We start from the raw sequence: 21145 nt of genomic DNA, 5'->3' as shown, positions 1-21145 counted from the left end.
AAGAGACTTCTCAGACTACAATTCACGGTAAAGTATATGCTACCACGATCCTTAGTAGAAAGTATAAATAATATAAACAAAGTTTCACAGCAGTGATACCCGTCAGGAAAGAAATGCGCATAATGCCATTTTCTTTTTACTATACGATATATATTTCACGGGTGACAAATTTTGGATGACACCGGTACAGATATAAGCTCTTAACATACTTTTTCAAATGACCTAATTAATGCAAGCTTACAGCAGTGCGTGCTACCTTCATTCCAATGAGAAGTCAATGATCAGCCTTATCATTTCGCTGCCTGGAGTTGTGAGAAGGTAAATCTGTGTAAGGAGTTGTCAAATAGTGGGATTTGTGATTTCTTTAAAGTGCTGTAAGATAACTTGACGTGTGCGCAATCACATTAAAAAATGTTGGGGTCGGGCTTACATCATCTTGGTAAGTGTTGTTTATGCATTCCCTGTAAAGGAAATCGTCGACCCTATTGATAGAAGATATTAATTATTTTCAGAATAAACTCTTTGTCAAACCAAAGCTAACTCTTTGGACTTAATAGTGTTGACACAAAAGCTTATTTTGCGCCAAAATAGCTTTCTTGATCAAATGTTCTCATCAGTGATTATCTGAGCCCCTTACAATCTACAGAAATCTATTTTGTGTCTTTAATTTGAATCTGTTATACAAAAGTACTCATTTTTAAAAAAAAATTCTTTGTTATCTTGGTTGACAATGTGTAGCATCAGCAGCCAGTGATCTCTTTGTTTTTCTTATTTCAGGAGACTTCACACAGTTGATGCCTACTCGAGATGAAACCACAAAATCGCAACATGTCTTTACAGTGAGAAATGATGCTTTAATTGTAGATTTGCCTTTTTCTTTTTTTGACTAACTCCAAATAGCATTACTGGGCTCTATTTAGTGCTTTAATTGTTACTTGCACTGGCGCAACCCAATGTTACAACCTAGTTATTTGCCTAACCTGCACCAAGGTGCATGTCAGTTTGTGAGTGGGTAAACTAAATAAGTTACTAAATATTTCAAAAGTTTATTTCTTTCATTACACATTGCAATAAAAGAGATGCATCTGGAGTTTGTCTGGTGCAACAAGGTTTTTATCTAAAGTTACACCTGGTGCAAGCAGTTTAACATTTCTGAAATTGAGCCCTGCATTATTTTGCAAATTCATATGGTATGTATTTGTACACTAAATGATTTTTGTCCTGGATATGATAAAAGTTACAATCAAGAAAACATTCATTTTTGATGGAGTTTGTACTGAATACGCCTTGCAAAACGTCTCTGAGATAAATAAAGAACAGTTGCCTTTAGATAGTGTGCTCAATAAGAGGAAGCACACAGATAGCATATTTGACAAGATTAGATAGACTTGACCTCCTGTTTGTTGATAAAGACATGAAAATTTATACAGACTAGTTCTTTTCTGTAAAATTCTGTTACTGTTGCAGATTGCTGTTGAGGGAAACATAGGCTGTGGGAAGACCACCTTCCTTGAACATTTCAAACAGAATCCAAAAGTTGAGGTGAGCAAGATCATTGAAAAGAAAAATATATGAATTTAAGGAAAAACATCTTTGCAATAATGTTGACATTTACACCATCTAGTTTGTAAGAGCATATAATAAAGTGTGTTATCAAAATACAGGACAGAGTGTTTTTTGCTTTTTTTGTGTATTTAAAGTACAATCATTTGTGTTTCTCATTTGAAATCACTATCTCTCAGGTCCTACCAGAACCAGTCGACAAATGGAAAAGTGTCAGAGGATATAACAGTCTTGTAAGTAAACAAATACAGAGCTCCAGATAAGCTTTTGACCATATTGGTATGATACCCATAGTTTTGAAACTAGGTATTTCTAATTTCAAGAGGGTCGCTATGCTTTTACATACCCACCATCTTTTCAAAATACGGGTATCAGTTAAACAGATGCAGCAGTATTTAATTCAATAATAAAATGAGACAAAAGCCTCCCAACAATGCTAAATTATAGCTTATACAGCTAACCCATGTGCAGTCCCAAAAGTTATATTAGCTCTACACACCTTTTTGTTAATCACTGAATATTTGTTGTTTAGTCATGGCTAAATATCAGTACAATCGTAAATGGTTAAACTGCTGGTATAAATCAAGCTAGGGTCCATGCAGGTACCCAAAGTACATGTACTGTAAGTCTCCATGGTCCCTACCTTCAGTTGTTGGCAATCCTCAGCATGTTTTAATGTTGTATTGGCCCAATTTGAAATCCTATTTTAGGAATGTATGCAAGTTTTACTTCTAATTACTGTGATATACTAGATGCTTTTACTATCTTTCATCGACAGGTTTTTAAAATTTGCGCATTTATAATTACAAAATGCCTGAAATACCCATGTGTGCTGTGAGAAATATGCAACTTAGTCTGCATCTGTTTTGGTGTAATACAAGATACCAAGATGGCTATTTATGATATAACAGCCATGTTTTCACTCTGTTAGTTTGTTTTTTTCAAAACCTTGTTCCTATTGTGTTCTTCCACTTTTACACTGCAAATAGCTAATGTTACACACCCGGCAATTGATTGTGAAACATAGTCTTGCTTATTAATTCAACTAACAGTCCTCTAATGAAGTTGTTTTTTCTGTTTGTAAGAGCATGTGGGAGCCAATGACTCTTACTCACCATTTTCAATTTGTTTACAGAAATCCGTTACTTGATTTGTCAGTATTAATAGATGGGCCAATCAGTGATGGATTAAACAACCTGGCTTGGTATTCTATCTCCATTGTACATTTCAATTGCCTTTAGAACTATTCAAGAATTTTGTAGTCATGACTATTTAGACATGGAAAAGCTTAAAGTTCAGATGGCTTGAATTGATGAGAGACGCAACATTATGTTGATGTTTTGGGTAAATAAGCATTGTTACTTTGACACTGCATAAACATAAACATTTAGTGTTTTTTCACACCCTGGCATTTATTTTACTTGCATATTGCAACTTTTGCATATTTTACACAAACATGCAACGTATCTGCATCTCTGCAAATTCATTTTACGTGTCAGACTAAAGTAGGTTATGTCTTGAAGGTTTTGAATGGTAATTAGAAAGAAATCAGTCAAATGTTTTAATGTGGCATGTTTAAAGTTTAAGATCCATAGAATATTATTTGAAAGTGTTTCATATGCAGTGATGAAGCACAAAGGAAAACAGAGAAATGAGTAATAATCAATGTTCAATCTTAACAAACTCGACCGGTGTACTATATAGCTGTAAAAAAATCCCAACTCATTGCTGATTGTACGTCTATGGAAAAGTGTTTCTATGGTGATGTGAGGGAACTGCACTTGCGATGATGTATACCAAAATGCATACTGTTACTAATCAGCTGTAGATATGGTGAAGAGAAGTCCAGGTCATCTGTGGAAATCTTGAACATGACAAAATGTTTACCATGGTTTCATTTTCTGTCAGTCTTTCTTTTCAGCTTGAAGCAAAATTAGAGCATTGAGAATTAATTTAGAAATATCACCCTCATTTAGATCTTCAATCCTTGGTGTTTGCTTGTACTGAGGACATGTTATCAGGGGTGAAATGACTTAAAAATTGCTTGTGTACTTTGGCACAATGGCGTGTGTAAAATCACTTGTCATGGTAATTTTTCACCTATACTGTTTCTTGTTAAATTTGTAAAACGACAACATGATTAACATTTTATAGTGTACTGGACATTGGTTAAGCGTGATATACAAATTTGCTTGCCCAACAGAGAAAAACACTGGACTGGACCCTTGAGCAATGGGTTATTTTTATTTTCACCCTTGGTTATTAGTCTCAGTCTGTGAGACTGTGATGAATATTTAGGCTGCTGTTGCATTAAAAAAAAGAACTTATAAGCTTAGAAGTTGATTATAGATGCCCAGTGTCACAGAAGAAAATTTGTTGATCAAGATTGCATCATTTCCATTGTTTGTTTAGAAAAGTATTGCAGTTTATTAGTGTTTAGATGTATGGTTGCATGGTCAGTGTGTATGCTGGAGTGAGAGAGTGATTTGTCTCCCTTGTCTGCTGCAGGATTTAATGTACAGAGATGCAGCACGGTGGAGTTTTGCTTTCCAGTCCTATGTGACTCTCACCATGATGGAACACCATGAAACTAGCAAGGTACAACTAGCAGTTTCTCTTCACTTCTCAGCCCTGATTTTTTTATTCTTTGCAAACTTTGTTCAAGCCGTTACTGTGAATTATGAATTTATTGCAAGAGAAGAGCATGTCCCTTGCAAGTATTAATAGGATGACAGTTTATATTTTTCATACAATTCTTCCACATCAGTTGTTGTCAGTTAACAAATATTTAAACTCTTTGATAGTCGCCAAGTATGTAAATCTTTTAGGTATTGAACTTAAGTTGACTCTGACATGACATTTGTGATGCATTACTTTCATGAGCTTGGGTGGGTTCAAAACATACATTTCCTATAATAACCTGCCAACCTACAAGCTATTGGTTGTAGTATTTTGTTCATCCTACTTCAGACATTATGTACCCATGAAAGTGCGAATTAGAATATTGGCCTTCAGTAACCCATGCTTGTTGTCAGAGGCAATTAGAGGGATCGGGTGGTCAGACATGCTGCCTTGGCTGACTCATGTCATCGGTTCCCAACTGCGCAGATCAATGCTCATGTTTTTGAACACTGTATTGTCTGGTCCAGGCTTGATTATTTACAGACTGTCTCCATTACTTTTCTCGTAGCATCCGTACCTCCTGTGTTACAGTATAGACCTTAAGCTTACGAGCTTACGTTGTGAAACGGGCCACTGAAATATTGCTGATGCGGCATAAAGCTGAACTCACTCACTCAATCACTCAATCACTCACTCACGCACTCACCAACCCACCCACACTCATTATGAATATTCAAGAAGTGGATTTCACTAGCAGAAACACATTTTACATTTTTTGCAGGAATCACCAAAAGTTAAGATGCTTGAGCGCTCCATCTACAGTGCCAGACATTGCTTCATTGAAAATCTCCACCAAGGGTAGGACAAGTTTTCTTTAACAGACTGACATGACAGAAAATATGATATCCCAACAGGGACAGATCTGGACCTGCTGAGGTCATGTGTCCATGGTAACAGCATGTCTTTAAACACTTTTCTGATGGAGGTGATATGCAATTCACTTAAGCAGTATCTGTGTGATCTGTATCGGGTGAGGGCTGAAATTTTGAGAGCAGAGAACCAATATTTTTTCAAGCTGTATTCAACAATATGTATTTTCTGATCACCATCAAACAAATTATTCCTTTTCAGTAAGAAGACAGAAATAATTCATGTTTTCACATTTTCCATGAAACAAACTTTTCAATTATTTAACAGTTGCCATCAATCATTCATTTTTGAAAATTTTCCGGATAAACTGTGCTTTAAAAATATCTTCTAACAGCCTGCAGAAGATTTAAGTAAGCTACATTCAAGACTTTGATGCTTTGTTCAAAACACTGCTTAGTCACCATGGTAACAATTACGATTGTCTTGTTCCCTAGGGGACTGATTCCAGACATTGACTACACTATCCTAAATGAGATGCACAACTGGCTCCACCAGAACCCAACGACAAACATCGACCTTATTGGTATGTTAATTGTAGAAAGACATTACACTAATAGCTTGTAGATGTTGCCCAAAGAAGGATGCTAACACCCAGATATTTAGCCAGACCTGCTCAAATGAAGCAGGTGTCTGTCTAAAACTTCCCAATCGGAAATATTTCACAGTTGATTTTGCCGCAGTTACCGTATTTCCTGTAATAACTCTCATCTCTAATGAAACATTGGGGTCAAGCAACTGTTCAAGCAGTAAGCACTGTGTGTGCCACATGTTGGGGTTTTCAAATAAAATCTATATATATTTCTGTTGAAACTTTAAGCTCCAGTAAGCACCTGGTCTGGAAGTTTGTTGAAAAAATAAGTGTGCTTATTAGAGGAAATACAACATACCTAATGTTATGGCTTAGTAGATATAGCTTGTGTTTCACTGGTAGCAGGACCAATAAAAATGAAGAGACTTTCCAACTAGTTGGTTTTCCGGGGCAATGGGTTAACCCAGCATTTGTTTGTCATACTGAAAGACCCAGGTCTGATTCCCCACGTAGGTAAAATGTGTGAGGCCCATTTCTGGTGTTCTTAGCCTTGATATTGGCGTGACAGTGCTAAAAGCAGTGTAAAACCATACTCACTCACTCATGCTAGTATCACATATTTAGGTTGCATTATTAAAACTGTTGAAGGTTCATTACAGTTAGCTGCTCCCATGTATTCATTTCAGTCTACCTGAGAGCAAGTCCACAAAATTGTTTTGATCGGATTCATAAAAGAAACCGAGATGAAGAGAAGGATGTCCCTATGGTATGTACCAGTATGTTTTATTGTGGGCTGTGATGTGGCCATGTGGTTAAAGCGTTCTGTCGTGACGTCGAAGACGCAGGTTCAATTCCTCACACAAGCAGAATGCAGTCTCAGTAAACTTAGTCTCAGTGTATTTCGTTACACTCCACGACTGAGTCTAACAGAACCTAGTAGAAGGTTGCGTCAGGTAACCTTTGAGCGACCAATGACCATCCAACCAAATGCGAGACGGTTAAATAGATTTAACCAATCAGACAACGGCTACTATTTTGGGCTCGGAGGGACTTTCAAAATATTCAGGTCACTGACACAGATCTCTCCACAAACAAAAATCCGCATATAACAGTTATTTGACCTGCAGTATATACGCTTTCGGGTTTCTGTTGACATGGTTACCATTAGCTAATATTTCTGCAAGAAAACATCCTTGAATATTGCCAAAAACACTATTTCCAGCGACTGTTTACTCACCGTTGTCATGGTTGTATATACGCCGTGTGCATCACCCAGAAGCGAGCGTACGCTAAATAGCATTCGGAATCGTTCAGGTACGAACCTTTTCGAGATAAAAAGTTCAAAAGGTATGTGCGAATGTGCACTTTCGCAATTGGGTAAGCTGTGTTCTGATTGGTCAATCTCTACGCGACCTCCCATAAGATTTTGTTAGACTCAGTAGTGGAGTGTAACGAAAAGTACTGAGGATAAGTTTACTTTGACTGAAGCAGAATGTGTCAAGCCAATTTGTGGTGTCCACCTCCTTGATATTGCTGGAATAGTGCTAAACTACATTCACTCACTGTAAGCTTCAATTCCTGAAGACAGAACTAAACAGTAAAATTTTACTCGGAAGTATGAATGAATGGGAAAAGATCATACATTCAGAAGTCGGGGGTTCAAATCCCACATTTACTCTGATCATGTTTCTTGGTTTGCTAGCAGCTTGTCTGAATGGAGGGTTCCACAAAAGTAGTAAGGTTTTTCACCCACATTAAGTCAACACACTGAAATGAGTGATATATTACCCAAATCATTCTTAAACTTCACTTATGACACCAGGTTCGATTCCCCACATGGGTAAAAATTAAAATATATGAAGCCCATTTTTGTGATATCGCTGGAATACTGCTGAGAGTGATGTAAAACCACAATCACTCAGTCACTTATGCATTTTACGTCTCTCTCACAATGGCTGTCTAGCACGGATGGTGATGATGATTTTGAAAACTTTAAGTGCATTTTCCAACATGATGGTTATATTGCACATTGTTGCGCCAGGCGATTTGGTGTTTGATTGAAAAGATAGAGCATTCTGAAGGGCATAAGGGTTGCATATTTACTCTTTGTACAATTTTTTTATATAAAACTGGAGGTAGTCCACAGTATATGCAATATCAGAGTAAGATCCAACCTTCAACATGTTCAACTTAGTGGTATTCCAACATTTGCAGGAGTATCTTAAATCCCTCCACAAGCTTCATGAAGATTGGCTGATAGAAAAGAAGAGAGGAGAGTTGCCTGCCCCTCTTTTGGTGAGAAATGGTCTGGGTTTTTTTAAATGATTAATGCTTCCTCCATCAAGACTTAAACCATCAGTGACACTTCAGTATTAACTGGAGTCACCATTGAGACTGTTTGGTATTAACAAGATAATGTTTCCCCAAGGTAGTTTTATTTGGCACCCTTCACCTAAATTTTCGAAGATCTCTTAGAGCAAAGACAGTTGTAAGTTAATGTATGGCGTTTACAACTATCTTTGCTGTAAGAAAGCTTCGAAAATCTCACCCCTGCTTTTTTTATGAATTATATGCATCAAAGACATAATATAACACTTGGAAATCTGTCATTGCATGCCTTTTTGAAATAGGGGACCCCTTTTGAAATTATGTCACCTTGCCCTTTTTGGATCCTGGGGAAACAGTACAAGATCCTTTGTATGAGACTATTCTGTATCAGCATGTTCATCTATTGGGACTCTTTTATGTCTGTTCAGTTGGGAATCTACTATATCTACTGTCTTTTGGGAATCTTCTATATTAAGAAAAATACTCATCAAGAGTATTCTGTAATAATAAGGATCTTTGCAAATGTTATTGTAACTTCTATATTAACACGCATCTCCAAAGAGACTCCATTCTCTTCCCACGGTGGTTACTTGTCACAACTTCCTACGAAGGAAATTATGACAAGTAACCTCTGTGGGAAGAGAATGAAGGGACTCAGGATCACTAAGTTTATGACCATCCCAGGCACATAGATTCATACTTACTGGATAATGCTGGAATGTTGCTGAGTGCCACATTAAACAACAAACAAACATTGCAGTATGATCTCCCTTGGAACAATTCTGCACTGACGGGGGAGGGGGGAATGTGTTGACAAGTTCTTGTGATGAAATATTTCTCATAGGGATGGGACAGGTCCACCTCACCTCGTATTATCCTACACTACCCAGGTACCCATCATGTTAAATCCTGACATCCAATTAATAATAAATGGCAACATATTCTTCAGCTCAGAGCCTACAATTTCGAGTTTATTCAACATCTTAACCATGTATTAAAGAAGAACATATTACACTGCTTAACCTATTAGTCACATGATCATACCGGGTCTGGGTATTGAGAGGGGTATCTGGATATCTCTCCTAGACACCTGGACTACCCGTCCTTGCCCTATTTTTCACATGTCTATTATCTTTGATCTCTTATTTTATTTATACTTCATTCATGCAACATTATTGAGTTATCTAATACCAAAAGGCATTGCATACCAGCATTCACATGACACTTTGGGAGTGAAATAAGGACTGTCATCTTAGAGTCAGGCTACTTTGTCTGAATGAGGTACCGGTATGCATGTTTTACTAATGCTAGGTATCTCAGAGGTATAACAGGATACAACTGTGTTTCAGATTTGGGAGCTTATGACATTTAAAATGAGATAATAAATCTTTCTTTGCAGGTCATTGATGCTGACTTGGATCTAGTTGATCTTAAAGCCAAGATTTCACAAATGGAATCAAAGATACTCAGTGGAAACTTAAGCTGATGTATATCGTCAATGTTTATTAATTGCTCAGCAATAAGATACACCTACTTTATACCATAATGCCTCATAATGCTTCATATCACCTAATAATGCTGGTGTGATGGCAAGACAATACTGATTTCAGAACCAAGCAAACTTTAAATATATGACATTCAGAAAATAGTTTTCATACAACCCTTTTTCAGTCAATAGTCCTCATTAGGACAGTGTGCATATGTTACCAATTACTTTCCTTAAAGAAATAGGAACAAGTATCACATGGTTAGTGTTCTGAGTTTGAACGGACAGTATCTTAATATAATGATGTCATCAAAAGTTGCATAATGACAGGATGTTTTCTGGTAACTAGTACACAATAACAAAGTCATGTAAATACTAAAACAAGGTTAAAGGTTCACAGTATGTAAATTCTAAAACAAGGCTAAAGGTTCACAGTTTGTTTAGCTACCCAAAACTGCATGTAGTCTGTTACCTTTGACAAAGCATAATGCAAATTTGAATCAAATTACAAGTAACAACTCTGACAATTCCCAAACAATTTTGAGATTGTCCAACAGTTCAACGGTAAAGATAAATATTTAATATTATGAGTCTTGTTTGATTATAAGGTGTTACACCAAGAGTTGCTGCCCTGTACCACTGTCTCTCAGAATTGTACATTATCATATTTATCATCCCTGTCTGCCTTCAACAGAAGATTTTGTGATTGTGGATTTCATTTGGATGCTATAAAGATATAACACCCTAGAATTATTCCTACAATAAAACTGCATATAATGATTTGACCATTGAATTCAACTGATAAAAAATTGTTTCATTGTATACATATTGAAAAAAAGGATGGGGGATTGGTTTGGATGGTAAATCAAACTTGTCAACAAAAGCATAACCTTTATCAACCTGCATTGATATCTATTTGATATTCAGAGACACTCCGGTGAGATTCTCCATGTATTTCAGTATTTGCTCTTACAGGCAGCATGTGTTCTCAATGATATCATCATTATTACTGTTTTTAAAATGCTCACAGTTTTTTATTTCCGAGAAATCTGGCTTCTAGTTCAGCACAATAGCCAATCCAGTGAACTCACTGGTTTGAAAGCCCTGGTCAGTGATGCATCTTCACTAAAGTAACCAACTAGTCAGTGGGAAAAATAAGTTTCCAAATTTTGCTAGACTGTCAGGCCAGCTATGCCTGAAAGTTACTCTCCCATGAAATAATTTATTAGCCCGAAACTTGAATGTAGACACAGGTTCATCATAAAGCTGCTAAAATGATAGACATTTTATCAGGCCATAATATTGCATGCTTTAAACATGTATTTGTCTGACAGAGTGATATATATGACTCCATGAAAAAGTTCACTATAATTCACTATCCAGTCAGGTCATTGATTGGACATTTACTGGCCTGACTGAATTTTTACTAGCTACAGGCTGGTGGGCCAGTTGCTGTTTTTCACATTGCAACCTGGACTCATTTGCAAAAAGAGATTTTATTTATTACAATTTCTTTTAGTGTATGTTAGAGTATGGGAGTTCAGATCATTGCTCAGCAAATATCACTCTGTGTGAGTGAGCCCTGTAATAAATTTGACAGGAGAAAATCATCACTAAGTTGAATTAAATGAAGCATGTGTTAACATGACTGAGTTGCATTTCTTACTTGTATTTATTCATATATTAGAATTACTTTGTTAATTGTACAGAATTTCTATTGTTCGTGAGTGGAAGTGTTAATCACTTGGTATGAAGATGTATTTTCCCCAAACATCTGGGTCAACACTTAGCTAAATATATTTAGCTTAATTGTTGAAATGCAAAAACTGCTCAGCTAGGAGATATCACTCAGGTGTGATCAAGTGATAACTCCTAATACCAGTAAATATGGCTGCAATGAATATGCAATGCTTTGAAGACCATTATGATGTCATCATCATGTCTTGTCACAATCATATGACATCACTCAGGGATCGGGAAAGGCAGAGGACATGGGCCATTTTGCACATTAGAATGAAAAATGGCCCTTTAAAATTTGGAAACAAAGGAAGTGGCTCATTCAAAATTCAGGAAATGGCTAGTAATTCTGAAAATGGCCCATTGTCAAAGTTTCTTTCCCAATCCCTGTCATGACTTATCACTGCTTCTTTTCATAAGATACCCGTTTATTTCTACATGTTCCATGTGCCATTGTGAAATGAAATATTATATTTGTACATAGTTTTTAACATGATTTGTACTGTTCTTATAGATATTTATTTCTGAACTTTCATATTTCTTAGTTAGCTAATGTTTGATATTTTGTACATTTTTCCTTTAGTTTCAGTTTGTGTTTTAACATCATATTAATATTCTGATACATATAAAAATCTGATATTCTGCAATGGAATCACATTGCCACTAAAGGTATTTTACTGGTAAACAAAATATTTTAGAATTGGTTATGAAAAAACATACAGCATTTGCCCAGAGACAGAAAGGTGCTAGATTTGAACCTTAATCATATCATATCAGAGGATGTTAAATAATACTATTAACACAGCCCTGTCTGGAATGCTAAAGCTTTAAACGAACCAAGTCCAGATTTCCCCAAGTTCAGGAAGCTCTCAACACACTCAACACTCTCAAGCTCCTTTTCAAATGATACAGGTTTATTTGTTACAGTAAAAATGATATAGATTCAGACTTAGCACTACTCTGACATCCCCACCCCCCTCCCCCCACACCATTAACCTCTAGATTTAATTGTGAAAATGTTTACATCAGTGACAAAGTAAACGAATCATTTATCCCTACCATTGTATAAATGGGTAAAAACAGCCATACTGAACATACCACAAACACATTCACACCTTCAACAAATTTAAGCCCTGATTATCACCTTGATTAGACACTTGATGTGGTGTCAGTTTTACAGGAATCCATGAAGTCATATATTCCACTGATTCAACTGATAACACTTTTTTAGATCATGTTATTTTTAGCATTCATAGTGCTTACATGTTCATGCGTCCTGGGCACATTTGTTGAATTTTTATAAGAAATGTTGTTCAACCTCTGCATATATCCAGTCTTCATCAGATGTATGTTTTCTTCTCACCATGCCTATTTTATCATTTGATAGAAATGTCAGAATCAAAATGTTAAATACCAAATTTTCGACTTGCATTATGGCATACCGACCCAAAAGCAAAATACTGCGGTATACCGTTTCACTCATACCAATTTTGACAGAGCTTGACTGAGAATATAAAACTGTGCAGACAAACACAGGTTGCTCCTGCTGCTGAATATGAAAATAAATTACCATGCTTGATATTATCATAACCGAATTATTACTTGAGGTTGCCCATTCACTTTATGTTGTACTAGTGCAAGTTTTGAATGCTTAAATTTAACACTGTTTTGTCCTTGTTGAGTAGTGTGTCATGTTCATGTTTGTGAAAATTGTGGGTATTCTCTTGTTGTAATCCTTCATGTGCTACATCACAAACGTTCATATGAGTTTCACAACCAGTCTGGATTCAAGGGGTACTGAGATGGTCATATGGCAGGAATATTTCTTGACGATGTCTGCTGCAATGTACGAAGAGGATTTAACTCTTCCAATCACATTTATTTCTGATTGAAAAGTTTGGACTTACAGCAGCCATTACACTCTAAAGGCAATATCAGTTTTCTCCAAAGAATGTTCTATCTTTTAAGATGATAATTAATCTGTCGTTACAAAAAATGCTGGTACTTACCAATGTTATGGTTGTGTGGAAAAAACTTTGATAAAGGGAATATTATAACCACATACAGAGAAAAATGTTCTCCATTACTTGAATTCCAAATGTTCAGGGCCTAGATGTTCAAAGCTCTCTCAGCACTAATATAGTCGTATGTTGATGTGTGGCACTTATGACTATCTCTGCACTAACAGAGCTTAGAACATCTAGACCCTGTGACATTATTCCTATGACTTGCAGCCATTACTTCTTATTTATTACAATACTGATCTGAATTGATACACGAGTTACCTTAACCAGCAGATATTCTGGGTGTACGTCCCTCACATGTTCATCTGAATCCAGTTCATCGATTCCCAGCTCAAGGTCAAGCCTTCGCACACATACAACAGTAATCCATGTTTTACCTTGATGTATTCATGTATACAAAAATATTTATTTTGGAATAAAAAAGAAATCCTACTAAAAATGTTCTTTTTATATACATAAGAGTCTTTGTTATCTTTTTCCATGATTACCAGTATGAATGTTTTCACACATTGAATGAAAGTTACAGTCATTTGGCTGCAGTACTATTGACTGTTTCACAACCTTTACTTCAGCAATATGCTGCCTTGTCTGTGTCATCCTCTGCATTGTGATATCCTGTTTTCCTTCAGTCTAAGTAAACTTCGTCTCAGTGTATTTCGTTACACTCCACGACTGAGTCTAACAAAACCTAGTAGAAGGTCGTGTCAGGTAACCTTTGAGCAACCAATGACAGTCCAATCAAATGAGAGACAGTTAAACAGATTTAACCAATCAGACAACGGCTACTATTTAGGGATTGGAGGGACTTTCAAAATATTCAGGTCACCGATACAGATCTCTCAAAACAAAAATCAGCATATCACACAGTTATTTGACCTGCAGTATATACGCTTTGGGTTTTCTGATGACATGGTTACCATTAGCTAATATTTCCGCAAGATAACATCCTTGAATATTGCCAAAACGCTATTTTCAGCGACTGTTTACTCACCGTTGTCATGGCTGTATGTACGCTGTGTGCATCACCCAGAAGCGATCATACACTAAATAGCATTCAGAATCGTTCAGGTATGAACCTTTTCGAGATGAAAAGTTCATAAGGAATGTGCGAATGTGCACTTTCACGATTTGGTAAGCTGTGTTCTGATTGGTCAATCTCAAAGATTACCTGACGCGACCTCCCATAAGGTTTTGTCAGTGGTGGAGTGTAACGAAAAGTACTGAGGATAAGTTTACTTAGATTGTGTTTTCCTTATGACCCATCTTTAGCAGTATGCAATCCTGTTGTCTGTGAACCTTGACTTCAGCTTCTGTGAACCTTCATTTCAGCAATATGCTATCTTGTCTGTGAACCCTGACTTCAGCAAAATGCTATCCTGCTGTCAACCCTGACTTCAGCAAAATGCTATCCTGCTGTCAACCCTGACTTCAGCAAAATGCTATCCTGCTGTCAACCCTGACTTCAGCAATATGCTATCCTGCTGTCAACCCTGACTTCAGCAATATGCAATCTTTTCTGAATCTTCACTTCAGCAATATGCTATCCTGCTGTCCATTAACCCTGACTTCAGCAATATCCAATCTTGTTGACTGTCAACCCTGACTTCAGCAATATGCTATCCTTTTCTCCATGTGACCCTTGTTCTCAGATCTGCCAGCCAGTAACACATCTCGGTACCACAGATGTTCACAGATTGAGTTTAAGATTGGCAGGACGTCACTCAGATCATTTCGGCTGTCTGTGTGATGGTATTCTGGAACATTCTTAATCTTCAACATCGGTATTTTCCATGTACTCTCAAATTCACGGATGTCTCTCTGTGTTATCTCGCTGTGAGCATGCTGATCAAACCTAAACTGAGTTAAGTACTAGACGACAAAAGTAACCTTAAAGAGAAACTATTTCAGAGCAAAAACCATGATGCATGTATTTGCAACAAAAAGGCCACATGCTGCTCATGTTGTCATTTCAACATACTACTGCTGCTGCTGCTACTACTACTACTACTGCTACTACTACTGCATATATATTATACAACCTAAAGGAAATTAAAGACTGCAGATGATTTATATGTGGCAATATCATGTTATTACATTTGACGTTAACATTAAATTCAAAGCACAAATGTAACTCCTCATCCTCTTTTGCAATCATCACTTCAACAAAAGAACCTTATATTCACATTTGCAATTTTTTTTCAAAATTTACAGAGACAACGTGTCAAATGTCTGCCTCTGAGTTGATAGGTTTCTACCTTGATATTTTAGTTGCATCCATTTGAATGTTTAGTTGCTACATGTTTCAATTTCCAGTGAATTATGATAAAAGATCTCAAATTCTAAATGGATAACTATTTGACTCAGTTATAATATTCAGTGCAAAATACTACTAATAAAAAAATAACATAGAGAAAATAATCTCTCTGAGCTTTGGATTAGCCAATGTTTTTGGCCTCAAAGTTTCACATCTGTTTTCATTTTACAAACAGATCCCTATGACAATATAAATGTGTTACTGCCACACTCCATTATGCAGTGTAATTACATATCTCCATCAGGGCAGTAGGTGTAGTGTCATGTTCATTCATTCTGCCTCATATAGGTATATTGTGTGAAGCCCATTTCTGGGGTCTCAAGTCATGATGTTGCTGGAATATTGATAAAAGCTGCATCATGCCATGTTCACCTACAAATACATTTCCATTCCGTTACCTTGTTTCTTTCATGGAATTTACTTTAGTACAAAATGTTAAGGACTCACTTGCAAAAGGCTGTGTCTTTGAATCATATTCAGAGGAGGCACAATGATTGGTCATCAACTTCAACCTCACGAGAAAGTGATAAATAGAAATAATGTGCTCAAATTAAAAGCTAGTATGAATAGTTAGACCTATTAGTTGGAAATAAAACTTGGAGATCACCTGAAACAGTATTGTGATTTTATCATATATGTATATCAACTGCTGACTAGTACGAGGTTGCCATCTTCAAACTAAGTCTGTAACAATTCTCATTCAGAAAAGCCATCTTAACTGGATTTTGAATTCAAACCATTGTGGGGGAGTAAATTGGTATAAGATAAAGTTGATGAAGCCACTTCAGAATCAAAGCTACAGTGGCAAAAGGTTCCAAGGCATAGATCACAACTTAGACACAACTGTTAAAAATTGTGGCTTTGTTATTGTGTGGGAGTTAAAACAGTCATATCATTTGATCATATGGTAAATAAAGACCCATGGGAACTATTATGTTGATTACAGCAAAATTAGCACAAGCATCCTCCATATATCCAGGGCTCATACTAAACCTACATTCTAATACAACTTAGTATCTAACACAAATTCTGACAGGTCAGTGCTATAAATTTCTGACCGTATAATTGACATATACAGTCGCAATTTGAAAACCCATTCACCAAAACCAGTAAATGTATCCCTACATTATTGGCATAACAATATTTTCCGGGCAGTGTCATTTGCAGAAGCCCTAGGAAAATTAATTCCCCTATTCCTCTAAAGTGGATGGACTATATATTTAAAAAGACAAAACAATATCATATGTTCAATTGTAATTGTTAGTAACTTAATTGCAACAGGAGGTTGACTTAACACTGTCAGATCATGAAACAAGATTTATGACGACATTATGGAGTGTGGCGTCACCCGCTGTGACATCATTTGACAACAGACCTGTTAATGGCTTGTCATTAAGGAATCAGCGGGCAATTATCTTTTGCAATGAGTTGAACTGGAATGGGGATAAACGTACTGTGTTTCATGAATTGGGAATGCATGCCTGTGGTAAGATAGCTGCAAATTTAATATTATATTGACTCTGCTTACAAGTTGCTAATATAACTAAATTTGCTGCTATATAACCATGGGTATATGTTTCCAATTTATCACACACAGTATACTTATCCCCGTGTTTTAATCATGTTTGAATTTTGGGTTGTGTGTGACCTTTAAGGGGAGGTAATTTGAGACCTGGAGAACCAGTGGAATATAACCATGTCTTTGTGGATATTTAGGATTAAGTCAATATGACTGGCTCAATTTCATATGGCTTTAAGGTATCCAAAGGCAACATTCATACATATTTTATCAATTGGACCAGTAGACGTTTTTTAGCTAATTTCCATCCTATGCCTCCTGAAAATTTGTCCATACAACAAAGGATACTTGGTTCCAATGACTATTTTACACACACCATCATCAGGATCAGTGTGTCTAGTGATAAGCTGGGGGATCTCCTCAAAACTGCCCTTGTCCACAAACGAGTAGAGGAGGAGGATCCCGTCCATCTTGTCCACACAGGCCTGGAAGTATGTGATGCAATCTAAAGTTGTACACAAGTGACTTGGCATATGATAAATGTTTTTCACAGCTGACTTAATGTATGGCAAGATGAACATGGCAGGTGTGGTACATAATGCAAGATGTACACTTTTAACTTGATAAATGGTTCAAGTTGGACATAGTTGACTTGGAATTTGAGTAAGAGATTGTACAACATTTTTGGCAATATAAAAAGCAAAATAACAGCATGAGGCACCAGAAAGTTGTTTCATTCATTGTATCATCAGATTCAAACTCCTGCCTCCAGTGTGAAAAAACCTGCTTTATCTACAAGGCTACAATAAGCCTCTTTTGTATAACAATATATTTCTATATTTTGGTTGGCACAGTCATATAAAAGAAGACGTATGTCTTAATTTTCAATTCCAACTCTGACCATACATTTGAAAAAAATCCAAAAAGAAACCCACTAAAATCAAAATGATTGAAATAATAAAAGCTTTTACAAAGATGCAAGTGGACTTACTGGAAGAACATGATCAAACTTCCTCAATGCATTCTCTCCAGCATCCCATAGCTGAATGTTGAAGAGCACTGTCTTGTTCAGTTGAAGAATCCGAGCTGGCCAATACACAGTACTTGTCTGAATTCCTGCAAATATATTAATGAGTTAATGACACCTGTCTGTCTCTTTCTCTACATTCCTCCCTTGTAACAATTAGTGAACTGTGTCAATATTTTGATGATAGTTTGTTGAAAACCTTTTAATTCTAGGACTAGAATTTTGTAAATAAAACCTCACAGGGTTGGTCTGAAGTTTTGATTATGATCAGTGCTTCATTGAGTATATTTTATGTTTATGAGTTTTCAAGTTAGCTTACAATTAACTGGTCTGCTTTTGATCCAAACATACTGTACTCGATGATGTACAATGGTCTGAAGGTTCACCACAGATGTCATCTACAGTTACCTGATGTCTCACAATGTGCAGAAGGTACATCATTGCCACTCAGCTTGGCTGCAGTGCTTGTCTTCCCGACTCCAGACTTCCCAACAAGAAACAATTTATAGGTGAACTCTTCCAGAGAAGGAATGTTTGGCCTCTCAAGTAACCCTGAGACAAAATCAGTAAAAAGTACACAGTACACAGTACACAATGGTCTGGTATCCATCTCTTCAAGGATTTACACAACGAAAAAGAGAATGAGCTTGGAATTAACAGATCATGTCGAGACACAATTTATTGATGAAAGGCAATGTTGCATGCAGTTCATATGAATAAACTCGTATTCCAGCCAAGACCAACATCGAGTTGTCGAGCACACCTTGGTATAGTGCGAAGTCGTCTAGCTATATACTGGACTATGTTGCATGCATGGTCACTGAAAGTGAAAGATTGTTCTCGTACCCCATGTCTTCCTCTTGATGCCATTATTCTGCATAAAGTTGTTGAATATTTCCCTTCCTTCATGGCTGCGATACCAGTCGAACTGAAGCAGCGATCCAGGGGAGAACATCGCGTGACGATGGCAGTGTCAACTTCTTTTCAAGATGACTTCCCTCAGGAACAACCACAAGGTGGTGTACCCCTCTGGGATCTGTCTGGTGTGGTTTACTGAATTTCTATTCGTTGGACATGCAAAGATTATTTAAGGTTCGATCTACTTATAGGCTATTAAGATTTCAGAGTACACACAAATAATATCTTCAGGTATCTCATTTTGATACAGACGTACTTTCCTCACTTCTAACATGTAACGTGCACGGTAAACAAAAGGGACGTAACTCTATCCCAACTTTTCCTTGGTGCACCGCTATTGAAAACACGTACCAAAGGCTGCGATCGTTGATAAAGTAGTGAGTGAGTGAGTTTTAGCTTTACGCCGCACTCAGCTGTTGATAAAGTAATATTTTGCTTCAAGGACAGTGGGAATTAAAACATCCGAAAATACCGATTGTTTTCAAATGCAGAGCATATTTGCTTGTTGATTTGGCTTTTTGTTGCCTAAAACATAATCTCTATTGTACCATGCATAATGTTTACTTACATAAACGTACTGCTAGACGTGCGAGAAGTGCGATTTAGCTGATACTGTTAATCATTAGATGTGCTATTGTTCATCAGTCTTGCCTTTTTGGTCAAGGTTTATCGAATGGCAGTATAATTTTTGGAGACATTTCACATCACAACGTTACAGAGAGAAGTCATACTGGTTGTTGATGTTTGCACTGTACACAGCATTCTTTTGAGGGATGGGTGGTCCTGAAAAAGTACTGTCAGGATTTGACAGTTAGTCTCCCAGTGGTAGTCACCACAGCTGTGTTAAACACTGGCACTGGTGGATGGTCATCTTCGGTTTCACAGGACACTTGCTACCATGAGTCAAACGCCAAATGTTAGTGTCCTTCAGCACAGCAGCACATTAGACACACCCAGACCCTCTCGGCATTGGTGACACTGCAGTGGCTATGGTGTCACCACTGAGATAGTTTTCCGTTCCCATTTTCCATGTGGCAACAACACTGGCCAGTCTCTCCCAGATGAAGAGGGATCAGCCATGACGTCATTGGTGTCACGTCACCACCTTACTCATGACGTCAGTAAAGGGCGCGTTGCCTGTATCCCAGTATTAGGGTTTTTTGACGATGTAAGACAAAAACGTAATTCTTATCTTTAATATTATTCAAAGTTTTGACTTTGCTAACCTTGGCTTGAGTAATAAAGATATATTCATCTATTTCCCACAAAAATATCATGTGTTTCCCACAAAAATAGCGTTGATGACATTGTATTGGCTAAACTGCAGCCGCTTGCCAGGTTCGGGTATTTTGTAGGTGTTTTCTCAGATGAGCTGTATTTTTACCTCCTCCCTGCGAGAGTGTGTTTTGATCACGTTGGCTTCCTGTTTTATACATACCTGTCACTAGCAGATGACCAATCTTGCTGAATTTCGCTCGCTATTTTTTTTTTTATACAGGCAACTTGTTTTGCATCTGAAGTGGTATTAACGATCTCGGGGAAATAATATTGATGTTTGTTAGCTCATTACGTAACTTCCAGATTTCAAGTGTCAATAAAATGTCACACGAAAGGAACTGGACATCCGCCTCCCAGTTATTGCCCTAGCAATGCAATCCTCAGAGTCACAAAATGTCGAATTCAGCTTGTTTTGGGATATAAACTCTTTAAGTGGCGGCATCTCGATGCAACATTACGGACACCTGAACAGTACAGACAACCATACGTCAACCCTACTGTAAAAACTGTGACTGGAAACAATGCCTGAGATTCATCCTCAGCCTCGGAAAATTGTTTCTGAAGCCTGAACAGGACATCAAGCCGAAAGAGGGTATCTCTTCAGAGGATCCGCATTATCCGGTTCAAGAATGGGAGCAGAAACATCAGCCACCCTCACACCACCACCACCACCAACAGCCGAAATGGTAGTCACAACCTACCTTACAAAAACGGTCGTTAAAATAATGTTTATAGTCGCGCAGAGCATATATCTAGACTAGATCACCTGTAGTCCACCACAGACTAGATCCCCTGCAGTCCACCCTGGATTAGATTACCTGCAGAACATCTCTAGATTAGATCACCTATTGACCATCCCTAGACAAGATC

At 37.1% G+C, this 21145-nt stretch overlaps 2 protein-coding genes across 3 annotated transcripts; one reads left to right on the top strand and one right to left on the bottom strand.

Annotated features, from left to right (window-relative positions):
• The first annotated feature begins 382 nt into the window (after nucleotides 1-382).
• Nucleotides 383-9458, top strand: LOC137268631 (thymidine kinase 2, mitochondrial-like). Its single transcript, XM_067803207.1, has 10 exons — nucleotides 383-439; nucleotides 778-839; nucleotides 1468-1542; nucleotides 1743-1796; nucleotides 4072-4161; nucleotides 4967-5043; nucleotides 5550-5638; nucleotides 6331-6410; nucleotides 7859-7939; nucleotides 9372-9458. Exons 1-10 carry the CDS (start codon nucleotides 412-414, stop codon nucleotides 9456-9458), a joined length of 723 nt encoding a protein of 240 aa, XP_067659308.1. The 5' UTR covers nucleotides 383-411.
• Nucleotides 9459-13590: 4132 nt separating this feature from the next.
• Nucleotides 13591-19384, bottom strand: LOC137268520 (ciliogenesis and planar polarity effector 2-like). 2 transcript variants are annotated; one of them, XM_067803089.1, is made up of 5 exons: nucleotides 18926-19384; nucleotides 18488-18631; nucleotides 18044-18168; nucleotides 17401-17537; nucleotides 13591-15071 (listed from the first exon to the last, which is right to left on the bottom strand). In XM_067803089.1, the coding sequence occupies exons 1-5, from the start codon at nucleotides 19032-19034 to the stop codon at nucleotides 14825-14827; spliced, it is 762 nt and encodes a 253-aa protein (XP_067659190.1). In that variant the 5' UTR covers nucleotides 19035-19384; the 3' UTR covers nucleotides 13591-14824. The 2 variants fall into 2 exon arrangements, with proteins under 2 accessions (XP_067659190.1, XP_067659191.1); XM_067803090.1 differs by having other exon boundaries at nucleotides 17401-17543; nucleotides 18050-18168; nucleotides 18926-19255.
• Between the last annotated feature and the right edge of the window lie 1761 nt (nucleotides 19385-21145).

The sequence above is a fragment of the Haliotis asinina genome, chromosome 16 (genome assembly GCF_037392515.1).
Source record: "Haliotis asinina isolate JCU_RB_2024 chromosome 16, JCU_Hal_asi_v2, whole genome shotgun sequence".
Lineage (NCBI taxonomy): Eukaryota > Metazoa > Mollusca > Gastropoda > Lepetellida > Haliotidae > Haliotis > Haliotis asinina.
Note: the sequence above shows the minus strand (reverse complement) of the source record. Positions and strands in the feature narration are given on the sequence as shown.

Excerpts from the sequence above, each read along its gene's own strand:
- LOC137268631 (XM_067803207.1), top strand. The coding sequence starts at position 412 with ATGTTGGGGTCGGGCTTACATCATCTTG. Across the intron at positions 440-777 it reads GTCGGGCTTACATCATCTTG|GAGACTTCACACAGTTGATG; the intron begins GTAAGTGTTGTT and ends TTCTTATTTCAG. Across the intron at positions 6,411-7,858 it reads AAGAGAAGGATGTCCCTATG|GAGTATCTTAAATCCCTCCA; the intron begins GTATGTACCAGT and ends CAACATTTGCAG.
- LOC137268520 (XM_067803089.1), bottom strand. The coding sequence starts at position 19,034 with ATGTTCTCCCCTGGATCGCTGCTTCAGTTCGACTGGTATCGCAGCCAT. Across the intron at positions 18,632-18,925 it reads CATCAAGAGGAAGACATGGG|GGTTACTTGAGAGGCCAAAC; the intron begins GTACGAGAACAA and ends ATTTTGTCTCAG. Across the intron at positions 15,072-17,400 it reads AAAATAGTCATTGGAACCAA|GTTTGATCAGCATGCTCACA; the intron begins GTATCCTTTGTT and ends AACTCAGTTTAG.